The following is an 11754-nucleotide window of genomic DNA, read 5'->3' as shown; positions in this document are numbered from 1 at the left end:
AAAAGAACTTATAATGGGTGTTCAAGACTTTCTTCAATCAAATCCAGTTCACCTTCAGATTACGGACTCCACCCTAACACGCACACCATTTTTTGCAGACAGAGTGCCACCACAATGAACCACTAAAGGAACTTGTGTCTCGGGAGATTGAACAAACTTGTATTTCATCAGAATCCTGACAAGGGCGACCTTGATTTCTAAAAGAGCAAACCTCATTCCGATGCAGTTCCTCGGCCCTGCACCAAAAGGTATGAACTGGAAGGCATGGCGGGCATCTTTTGAGGGTCCACGGAACCTCTCCGGATCAAACTTTTCTGGCTCCTCCCAGGCATCGGGATCGTGATGTAGAGCGTATAATGGAATGATTACCTCTGTTCCAGCAGGAATGTGGATGCCATTGAGGTCATAATCTTCGGAACATTCTCTGTTGACTTGGGCGGCTGGCGGATGTAATCGTTGCGACTCTTTGATGACGCAATCAAGATACTCGATGTTCTGGGCGACCTCGTACAAAGGTTTCTTAGCGTTGGACTCAAGGGCTTCGCTGATCTCTTTCCTCAGAGTGTCTTGCACATCCGGGTTTACAGCCAGGTAATACAGAGTAAATGCCAACGTGTTGCTCGACGTTTCATAGCCAGCCAATAGGAAGATAATAGACTGTGCCTCAATCTCGTCATCAGAAAGCCTGCTGACCCCTTCCACCGTGGTTTCATCATTTGCATTCATCATGAGTTGAAGCAGGTCTTTTCGTGCACTGGGCCCCTGCTGACGACGGGATTTGATGATCTCTCTGACAACGCCTTGAAAATAAGTCGACTCAGTTCCGGAAAGCCGGATCATCAGCCTAAGTAAATAATTGCCAAACGGAAGGCGAGCCATCTGTCGAAAAATGTTTGGAACTTTGAAAATTGCTTTGGCTTTCTCCAGCATTTCGGTGTTCTCACCCAGTTGAACCTTTGCGTCCACGCCGAATGCAGTCGACAAAATGACTTCGAGCGTTAGCTTACTAAACCAGTCAAGCATCTTTACAATCTCACCTGTTGAGAAAGTTAATGGAAAAAAATTGAAATGTAAGTAAGAGTGCTTTCCACGCGTATTTTCTGGCGCGAGAGTATCGAGTGTAGGAGGCTGATTTCTCAACGCCCGCTCATCCGGAAAGTAAGTATGGCTTGCAGGCGAAACATAATCTAGAGAAAATCGCAATTCTCAGGACAATGGAACGAAAAAATGTGCGAAAAAAAAAGTTTTTAACAGGATCAAACTGTCTAACGGGAAGCCAGGCCAACTGCGACCAGTTCAATCCGAAAATTGTGGTGCCCTTGCAATGAGAGAGTTAGTAGTGCCTTCTGTCTTTGGCTATAGACATCTCGCGCAGGGCGAGCCGTAGCGAGATGTGACGCAATCCTTTATCAGTCAGAGCGCACTTATCGCTGTAATGCTCGCAATGCAGGATGAGTATTGAACTTTTTACATGGAGTGACTAATGCTCTTGAAAAAACGTGACTTATTTTCTCCTTTTGTTGGCTGCTTGTGCAACAAGAAAGAACCGTGATGTCGCCTTACAAGTGCAGCAGGGCCGGACGGCTTTTTCCAGACGGCTCACCGTCCGGCCCTGCACACGTCAGCATTCGCCATGGTTTCCTATGGAATTGCGCGAGCGGGGCCGGCGGGTCATGATAATCAAATATATTTTCTGCAGTTAGCAAACGTTTTGCAGTAAATATCGATGACGTGACCAGCTTTCGTGACGTCAGGCTTGACACTCATAGTTGTTTTTCAACACTGAATATCGTAATCTCTGACCGTTTGTCGTTTTCCTAATATTTTCGGCCTATTTTCGAATAATTCTGAATTTTATCCAAGTTAACCAGCTCATGATTTAGGATAATTTGAATAAAACTTCTGCAATACTTCGTCTCCCACCTGTATCAGCAATTTTATGAAGTTTTTCCATCAGCGTATCACACGAAGTCTCGATTAACGGCACCATCAGTTTCATCTTCCCAGCGCTGAATGTGGGTGTCAGGGTGCTACGGATTCGCTTCCATGTGTCATCTCTTGCATTCAAAACGTTTTTGTTGAACGAAGGACTCGGCCTTATAAATTGAAAGCGATTGCGAAAGTTTGGAAAGTCCTTGATCATTATCTGTTTGAGTAACTCTGGATCTGCAACGACCAGTGCAGGTTTTTCACCTAAACAGATGGCGAACACTTTGCCGTACTTTTTCATGTAGTCGAGATGCATTAAATGAATCCCATCGTACTTCCTCGCTTCGAGAAAGTTCCCGATAAACGGAATAGGTTTAGGACCGGGAACATTGAGCTTCTTGAGGTTTGCGAAGCCACGCGTTCCATACCAGTAAAGGAACAAAACTACAAGTATTAAAATAGAGGTGATGCTGGCAGGATGCGCGAGTCCCTCCAGTGGAAGAACTTGTTGAAGGATGTCCATCGTTCAAGTCCTCTTTCTTTTGAATGTTGCAGCGTTTTAGTGAGTCTGGAGTAAAATAAGAGAACCTCAGCTAAATCTGTATTGCTCCTTTGTTTACATAAAAAGTCAGCATCACGAACATTGAATTTCACTTCATAGTAGTTGTGATGCAGTTCATTGGCAGTAAACGAAAATGAATCACGACCTCTGGCCGTACGTTGATAGCTTTGACTTACCTCTTATTCCTGCGATGACCAGAAATGTATTTGTGTGCACTGCATGGAGCAACTAAGTGAAATGTCAACAGCAATCCCTTTTAAAGAAGACTCGTTGCGAAATCGCAATTTATGTAAATTGCCGTGAAGTCAAATGGTCCAATGACAAGGCGAGTCTGTAGAGTTAGTTTACACGATTTGTTGTGGGAGACGAATCTTCTATTGTTCCTTAGGTCTGATGTCGTCATCGGGGTCAGTGTCATTGCTATTTATATGATTGTGGGAAACAAGAGTAACACTGCATTAATGACACTGCAAGAGTGACACTTCAAGAATTACGCAGTGGACAATTGTTGTTTCTGTTTAAAATTAGGGACACTAATTCTGTGGGCGGCGTCAGCGAATAATAATTGCGTAAAGAGATTAAAACAAAAGAGTCAAGAGCGTAAAGAAAAACATGATTTTGCTGATGAAATTAGTCACATACAGTGTTTTTACATTTTGTACCGCGCACAAACTTCATTCGCAGCGAAACAAAATATTGCTTTACGGATTGATGTGATTTTCACATAAACGCAGCGGGCATATTCAAAGCAGGTTGAACTAAAAGAAAGAAAAACAATGGTTCGACGTAAGGGTGAGTGATATTCTTTATTAAGGGCCACTAGTTACTCAGTTGAAGTACTGTCCCGTGTTACCCTCGTTAAATAAAGTTGATTGATAGATTGATTGATTTCCGAACGTGACATTACTCAGCATTCTATAAAGGGGTACTTTCTCATCATGATTGTCAAGAGGTCCACTAAAGGTGTAAATTTCACAAATAGGGTCTGTAAAAAAGATAAAAACAGAAAGTGTTCCTTCTCCTTCTTTTTTCCCACAACAGCTTGTAACATGGTGGAAAGGTGACACCTCGTGGTAAAAATTGGTTCCATGAAGGGTAAGGATATGCGATTAAAGAAAAAAGTGCCGCTGTAGTACCAAGCTTCATCTTGCCCCGAGATTTTTCCATTTCCACAAATTCTACTAGCTCTGTCGACTAAGCGAGACAGCCCACATCACAGTTACAGAAAGAGATGAAGGAAAAAACGAATTATATGAACTCATCTCCCAAAAGGCCCGACTCTTAACGATATTGATTCAATTCCCTCTCAAGATTGTGTCATGAACTACATCGGTGAGTCCATACTCAAACTTTCTTCTCAACTAAAGACACCAGAGCGGTAGAACAATAATAACGGCATTAGTCTGCACTCCACTGTGGTGAGTTCATTTTCTTGGAATCTTCAAGATCTTAAGGGCTGGTCATTTAATAAACAAAGTTTGGTCGTTTTTTTAACAAAACCACGTCGTCTAAGTCATCTTCAACTTAGCGGAACCTATTATCTCAACATTTATTTTTGTAAACAATGTCAAGAGGGCTGAAAGCTAATAGACTGGGAAGGACCATCATTTAATCATATCGACCATCTTGTTGAGAATCCCTGAGGCTCACTGCTTGCGTAAAACCGCGGTTTGCATGGGTTAGACCTCGTGTAAATAACCGGTCCTGTGTCTCACTGGGATTAACCATTAGCCGTAAAACGGCCAAATAATAAGCTTTTATAATCGTAACGGTGGTCAATTTAATAAGTTAGCCGACAGGCGTACAAATTGACGAATTTTAACCGTGAGTCCTAGCAAACCTTAATCGCAAAACGTTTTCTGTAACTTAAGAGGGGAAAAAATTAATGTTAGCCGTAAAATGGCCAAAGTTTTAACCGTTAGCCGTAAAAGCTATTACCCCATTAAGACCCTAATTGGCGTAAATGGTGACTTAAAGAGATCAATATTGGCAAGAGTCCACTCAATCGTCACGAAAAGCAATCATTTGTTTATGCATGGCTCTACAAACTTATTGCTAATGGACAAGATTTAGCCAGCTTAATTTTTATATTTTTTCTGCCGTTTGTCGTCAACATTCTCGGAGTTTGCGAATATGTGAGAAAATACGTCAAAATGTGGCAAAAACGAAACGTCATCCGTGCGTCTTTCTCTCATTAGGTTATAACTAAAAACATAAGAAAATAATGGCACATTATTTTCTCTTGGTAAGAACCAGCTACATGTAAAATGCGTGAATAGTCCAGCTTATTATATAAAACGTCTTCATCAATGAACGGGCTCAGATGTTATCAACTTGACACCGTCGTGCACCGTGTGTCCGTCGAAAAGTAGGACACTGATTAACCATTAACCATTCCCCAATGCGGTTTAACAAGCGTTAAATTGTCATCAGATTTCCTTCTGTCTCTGGAATGCTCCTTGCACTGATTCTGTGCCGCGTAGAACTTGCAGTCTCTTTTGTCTAGACCGCATTCACGGGCAACCCTGTAAAGCACAACACAAACGATAAAAAAACAAAAAACAAAAACAAAACAAAAGAAAACAACCAAGAGAACTGTACGGCAGCGTATTTCTTAGGGATGCGCCAATCACATTTAGTCATAACCAACCAATCACAGCGGAAGTCAGTGCTTCTTATGGTGACATATGAGGTAACGTGCGATAATTAAATCGACCTCAGCGCCTGAAAGAGACAAAAAAGTTGAAATTTCAAGATCCACATCGCTTCGTAAAAAGGGAAGCCCAGATGTAACCTGAACATACTGAAAACAAAAAACAAAAACAAAACTGATTTACCTTCAAATTACGGACTCCACCCTAACATATACACCATCTCTTGCAGACAAAGTTGCTCCAGGATAAATCACCAAAGGAACTTGTGTCTCGGGTGATTCCACAAACTCGTGCTTCATCAGAATCCTGACAAGGCGACCTTGATTTCCAACAGAGCAAACCTCATTCCAATACAGTTTCTCGGCCCTGCACCAAAAGGTAGGAACTGGAAGGCTTGGCGAGGGTCCTTGCTGGAACCTTGGAACCTCTCCGGATCAAACTGTTCTGGCTCCTCCCAAGCATCGGGATCATGATGTAGAGCGTATATTGGATTGATTACCTCTGTTCCAGCAGGAATGTGGATACCATCGAGGTCATAATCTTCATAACATTCTCTGTTGACTTCTGGAGCTGGCGGACATAACCGTTGTGCCTCGTTAATGACGCAGTCAAGGTACTCGATGTTCTGGGCGACCTCGTACAAAGGGTTCTCAGCACTAGACTCTAGGGCTTTATTGATCTCTTTTCTCAGCTTCTCTTGAACATCTGGGTTTACAGCCAGGTGGTACAGAGTGAATGCCAACGTGTTACTCGACGTTTCATACCCAGCCAATAGAAATATAATTGACTGAGCTTCAATTTCGTCATCAGAAAGCCTGCTGACCCCTTCCACCGTGGTTTCATCATTAGCATTCATCGTGAGTTGAAGGAGGTCTTTTTGTGCACTAGGCCCCTGTTGGCGACGAGATTTAATGATCTCTCCTTCGACGCCTTCAAAATGTTTTGGTTGATTTTGTCGAAACCTTCCCAACAGCTGCGACACCAAATTGCCGAATGGAAGGCGAGCCAAATGCCGGAGAATACCTGGGACCTTGAACAAGGCCTTCGCTTTCTCGATCATTTCCTCGTTTTCCCCCTTTTGAATCTTTGCGTCCACACCAAAGGCCGTCGACAGAATAACTTCGAGTGTTAGCTTACTAAACCAGTCTAGCATATTTACACTCTGACCTGTCAAGAGACCATATGTTTGAGTGGGAAAAATTCAATATTCAACTGAGTCATAAGCCAAACGTACTTAAGAGGCATGCTCGCCAATTGTATCAATAGTTTTCCCAAAGATCATCCTTTTTTAATCCTTGGCAGGTACCGAACGAAGACCCCTGAGATAATCTATCTTTTCATAGCAAGATTCGTTTTCTGCAATTGCTTAATTTGTCGCTCACCTGCGAGGATCATTCCGCTAACTGATCAGGATTCTCTTTTGCAATTCAAATGCACAGACGCGAATCAGTTTGTAGCGAAGCCTCATAAGTTAAAACGTCTTTTAAAAAAAGGAGAGAAATAAACGGTACAATTTCGATGAGTTCTAATTCAAAGTTAGAGAGGCAATCGGCATGAATGAAAAGGGCACCAGTGCACACTTTCGCCTTTGCATTGTTTCGTAACTGAGTAATTTCAAATCGCAAACGATCTTTTAGTGCGTTTTCACCATTTTTGCACCTTGACGCGTTAATAAAGGATCAAGGTGCAACCACAGTGACATCGCGATTTTGAAAGGTATGAAATCCACTGCTCATGGTCAGAAATTTGCCAATAGTATCTTGCACTGAAATGGATCATGCCAAAGGCCCTCGATCCTCGCCTGCAAGGTACTAGGGAAGCATGACCACTGAGAACGTTACTTTAGTGTTGCACTTAGGTGCCACTCTTGCAGCGAGGCCGAAGCAATCCAAAACTTACCCAACTGAATTTACATAGGTTTTCTGTCGTAGATATAATTTGGATATATCAACAAAGTTGAAATGGTAAATTGGCCACCGTAATGATTACAAAAGCTGACGTTTCGAGCGTTAGCCCTTCGTCGGAGCGAATAGAGGAATTGTGGGTTGTGTGTGCTTTTAAAGGCAGAAAATGGAGCTACGTTATTGGTGGGTGCATGGCAACGAGAAAAACATGAATAAATTAGTGGAATGATAAGCGTTCATTGATCCCTGTGGGATTGAGACGTAGAGTTGAGCCTTTACTTTAGACACCTTCCGGGGGCTTAGCCAGCATTTTAAAATGTTGTAAGCATGTTCCCTAATAAAGTTCAAATTTTTGTTTCAACATGTCCGAGAGTCATGTTATTAAAGTGAAACGGGAAGAAAAAAAATTGTTGGCCCGGGCCTGCGGGCTACATCCCCGCTTTCCTCTGTTATATTCTTACGCCTAATTTCTATGGTTCGTCACGCAATTTTGAAGAATGCGTGACGCGCCAAAATATTGTCCACGAAGGAGGTTTTCAAATGAGTGTCTCATTCGATTTCATTGTATACCCTGGCCCTAATTATTTTCTTTTTTCCCCTTCTCCTGCAATGCTGTCTCAGCAATAGTAATAGTTTGCTCATTAAACCTTCGAGTAGATGAATGTTACCTAAATCAGCAATTTTATCAAGGTTTCCTGTCATCGTGTCCCACGTCTTCTCGATCAACGGTACCATCAACTTCATCTTCCCAGCACTGAATTTGGGTGTCAGCGTGTTACGGATTCGTTTCCAGGTCTCATCTCTTGCACCTGCAACGTTTTTGCCGAATGGAGGTTTTCGTTTCACAAAATGGAAACGATTGCGAAAGTTTGAAAAATCTTTGATCATAATCTGTTTGAGTAACTCCGCGTCTGCTACAACTAGTGCTGGCTTTTCGCCCAGACAAATCGCGAAAACGTTTCCGTACTTTTTAACGTAGTCGAGATACATGAGATGTATTCCGTTATATTTCATTGTTTCAAGAAAGTTCCCAATAAATGGAAGAGGTTAAGGACCACGAACATTGAGTTTCTTGAGGTTTGCAAAGCCACGCGTTCCGTACCAATATAGCAACGACAACAGAAGGAATGAAATCGATGTGATAGCAGCTAGATGAGCGAGTTCCTCCAATCGAAGGGCATTTTGAATCACATCCATCGTTACAGTTCTCCGTTTGTTGAATGTTGCAGCGTTTACGTGAGCCTGCAATAAGAGTTAGAGAAGAGAAACTCAGTTAAATCTGTGTTGTTGCTTTGTTTACGAAGAAAGCGGACGTCACGCACAGTTGATTTTACTTCACTGCAGTCACGACACGGTTCATTAGGGACCTTAAGAAACCACGACGGCGACGGCAACGAGGACGTGGAAAAACAAGAGATCTAATTGGCAGAACAATAGTTCAGCACGTGCGTTTTGAAACTTTGTACATTTCTTGGCCGTCCTCTGCAAAACAACAACGCGAAATCGCCAAAATTTGCGTCGTCTGCGAACCGAAACCGCGACGGCAAATTATTTTAATTTCAATTTGGAACTCAAAGGCTACTCTATACGTCATGCTGAAGTTGAGCTGTGGCGCTGTATGAGACAGTAAGCTCCTGCAGCCATTTTTTAAAGTCTAACTAAGAGTAGAAATTCATTTTTTAATGGAAGTCTTCCTTGGCGTCGCCGTCGTGGTTTCTTAAAGTCCCTAATAGCGAGAACATAAAAATTTATCGTTTTCTGTAAATGGCAATAGTGTTACTTCACCCACTTATCCTTGTTATGGCTAATTACTGGTTTGCCAGCCCTGTAAATGTTTGCGTGAGTTAAGAGAGGTAAAAAATTTCCCGGCGCCTCGTGAACCCTGGGAAGACGACGGGTTGTCACTTGGCACAAGAAAGAAGTGAATATTAGTTCTTGATACAAAGGGATACTTTTCGTTGGAAAACGTTTGCAGTAGTGGGAAGGGTCCGTGACTCAGGCATAGTATCCCGTATGACTCTCCTCTCCCGTGTTGAGATTTTGCTGGGTCATGCAAATTCTGGTTACAATCAACCAGGCGTGACGGCTTGCATTACTAGAGTAAACATGCCTCAGACAAAATGGAGATTACAATCCAAACCTCCAGCTTTTTGGATCCCTCCATCATCTTTTCTGTTGTAATCTTGTTGTTGCTAATCACCTACTGGTACGGTACTCGCGCTTTCTTGCTTCTGAGCCGATTGAATGTCCCGGGTCCTAAACCTCTACCGTTTGTCGGCAATCTTCTCGAGGTTCGCAAATATGGAAGCGTTCACTTGATGATGTTGGATTACGTGCGAAAATACGGCAAAGTCTTTGCTGTATCCCTCGGCATGAAGCCATCTTTAGTCGTAGCAGATCCCGAAATGCTGAAAACGATCATGGTCAAAGAGTTTGCCGTGTTTCACAACCGCATGCTTCCTACACCTCCGCCGCCCATGAATTCAGCCGTATTCTCCGCGCGCGACGAGACGTGGAAGCGAATCCGCAACATCCTGACGCCCTCGTTCAGCGCGAGAAAGATGAAACTGATGGTGCCTCTGATAGAGGAATCCTGTGACGTGCTGATGAAGAAACTAGAGGAAATAGCGGATACTGGTAAGTCATCATTGCGAACAATTTTAAAATACGTTGAAGATTCCATTGTCTCGAAGCCCGGATAACTCGAGAAAAATTCACTGCATAAGAGAGGTCCTGTCAACTTCCGCGCAAAACGTGTTTGGCTGCACGTGTAATAGTAGGAACCACGATCAACAAATTAACTTTACTTCGTCCCAAAGTGGGCATATTTAACGTGGTCGGAATACTCGAGCTGATTCTGCTCTGCATAGCTCTGATCTTCTAATCTCGCCTATGTAAACATTTCAGTCCACATTTTGTTTTGTTTTGAAACTTCGCTTAACAGGTAAAACAGTGAACATCATGGACTGGTTCAGTATGCTAACATTGGAAATTATCATCTCTACTGCTTTTGGTATTCAAGCCAACGTACAAACTGACCCAGATGAAACACTTCTGACAAAAGCAAGGCAATCCTTTCGATTCCCCTTCATTCTGCGTATTATAGGCCGCATGCCTCTCATCAGTTCAATTCTCCGATTAGTCATGCGTCTGAAAGGAGGGATGGGCTATTTTGGAAATATTGCTTTGGAGATGATCCGTCAGCGGCGAGGAGAAGGTGGCACCAGTCGACAGGATCTGATGCAACTTATGCTGACCGCCCATGAAGAATCCACACTCCAGGGCGACAGCAAACTAACAGATGAGGAAATTGTCGCACAGTGCGTGGCATTTTTATTGGCCGGTCATGAGACTTCAATGATCACTCTTTCTACCATTGCATACCAATTGGCGTTAAATCCAGAAATTCAAGAGCAGTTGCGAAAAGCTATTTTCCAGTTCACTGAGCAGAATCCAGAGGCTTCCCTTTACGAGATGTCCCATAGTATCGAGTATCTTGACTGCGTCATCAACGAAACTCAGCGACTGAGTCCTCCGGCACATCAGTTGAACCGAGAGTGCGGCCAAGATTTCCAAATAAAGGGTATTTCAATTCCCAGCGGTACAGAGATCGTTATTCCTTTCTATGCCCTTCATCACGATCCCGATGCATGGCCGGACCCGGAGAAATTTGACCCTGGAAGATTTCAAGGCTCCGCTAAAGATACCCGTCATCCATACCAGTACCTTCCGTTCGGTGCCGGGCCCCGGAATTGCATTGGAATGAGATTTGCCCTGATGGAGATAAAGATCGCAATGGTAAAAATCCTGATGAAGTTCAAGTTTATGCAGGCACCCGAGACACAGGTTCCACTTGTTATGCACGCCGGTAACACCTTATCTCCTCGCGATGGGGTTCACCTAAAGATTGGGTCCATATAGAAACTTCTCTAGAAGTTTTGTCACCTCCCACTTCAAGTTTGTTTTCGTCCGTGAGATATCTTAAACCCTGTCTAAACACCCACAAAACCGGTTTTGCTCCTCCCTGTGAGTCTTTTCCAATCTTCACCATTTTCATACTCGCCGTAGACCCCCCTCATTCGCGCATTCGATTAGCCAACTAAAAGTTAAGAATTATGTACTGCTCAACGATTTAAGATTAGAATATTTTTCCTAGTTGATAACTAGCCTAGTCACGAGAATATGAATCATCTTGGCCTTGAATAATAGCTGCTCTTGCACAAAGGGAGAGCTCCGTTGGACCCGCAAAAAAATGAGTCTCCATCTCGCTTGGTCCGCGCACGAAACGAACGAAATCTGACACCAAAGAAAGGGGGGTGGGGAGGGCAAAATGTAACAGTCACACCTCAAGCTTGCATCAAGTTTCGCGTTTACATTTTCTTTGAACCTTTGATAATACAAAACGCTGGCCAGTTTTTTTTCTCTAAATTTTCCCGTAGACGTCGCCGCCCACGCCCATGCCCAGTGGAGCTTTCCGTTTCTCTATAATGCATTACAGAGGAAGTAATATTAATATTATCTCTTTGCTTGATGAGGTTGCGTGACGATACAATAGGTGACCTTTTTGGTAGACCAGCTCCTCCCATGTCAATGGCACTTTGTAACTTGAATACATCATCTGTCACCCTTTCAGCTGATGATAGCTTTCTGACAGTTTTAAAAGTATTATAGTATGGGACAGTGTGAAATTTCCCAATTATTGGAC

The 11754-nt window shown here is 43.1% G+C and overlaps 2 protein-coding genes, 1 long non-coding RNA gene and 1 pseudogene across 4 annotated transcripts in view; 2 read left to right on the top strand and 2 right to left on the bottom strand.

The window, feature by feature from the left end:
- LOC111337407 (cytochrome P450 3A8) overlaps positions 1-2826 on the bottom strand; it is a 3316-nt gene extending 490 nt beyond the window's left edge. The window contains exons 1-3 of the mRNA XM_022943690.2: positions 2668-2826; positions 1924-2497; positions 1-1037 (exon numbers count right to left, since the gene is read on the bottom strand). The exon at positions 1-1037 is cut by the window's left edge and continues 490 nt beyond it. Of these exons, the coding sequence (XP_022799425.1) occupies positions 55-1037; positions 1924-2452 (1512 nt within the window). The 5' untranslated portion in view covers positions 2453-2497; positions 2668-2826 and the 3' untranslated portion in view covers positions 1-54. The remainder of the gene's footprint in view (positions 1038-1923; positions 2498-2667) is intronic.
- A 470-nt stretch (positions 2827-3296) lies between these two features.
- Positions 3297-7410, top strand: LOC148719219 (uncharacterized). Its single transcript, XR_015993801.1, has 2 exons — positions 3297-3909; positions 5375-7410. It is a non-coding gene; the product is annotated as an uncharacterized LOC148719219 (long non-coding RNA).
- On the bottom strand, positions 4247-9329 carry LOC111337400 (cytochrome P450 3A24-like; annotated as a pseudogene). Its single transcript, XR_015993799.1, has 3 exons — positions 9190-9329; positions 7718-8291; positions 4247-6312 (listed from the first exon to the last, which is right to left on the bottom strand). The product of XR_015993799.1 is annotated as a cytochrome P450 3A24-like (transcript).
- LOC111337401 (cytochrome P450 3A29) lies at positions 8945-11686 on the top strand. Its single transcript, XM_022943686.2, has 2 exons — positions 8945-9686; positions 9994-11686. Exons 1-2 carry the CDS (start codon positions 9170-9172, stop codon positions 10968-10970), a joined length of 1494 nt encoding a protein of 497 aa, XP_022799421.2. The 5' UTR covers positions 8945-9169; the 3' UTR covers positions 10971-11686.
- The last annotated feature ends 68 nt before the right edge of the window (positions 11687-11754 follow it).

This window comes from Stylophora pistillata, chromosome 12 (assembly GCF_964205215.1).
Source record: "Stylophora pistillata chromosome 12, jaStyPist1.2, whole genome shotgun sequence".
Classification (NCBI taxonomy): Eukaryota; Metazoa; Cnidaria; class Anthozoa; order Scleractinia; family Pocilloporidae; genus Stylophora; species Stylophora pistillata.
This window is presented reverse-complemented; position numbering and strand designations above follow the sequence as displayed.

Coding starts and splice junctions, on each gene's coding strand:
- LOC111337401 (XM_022943686.2), top strand. CDS start 9,170: ATGGAGATTACAATCCAAACCTCCAGCTTTTTGGATCCCTCCATCATC. Junction 9,687..9,993: donor AGAGGAAATAGCGGATACTG/GTAAGTCATCAT, acceptor TTCGCTTAACAG/GTAAAACAGTGAACATCATG.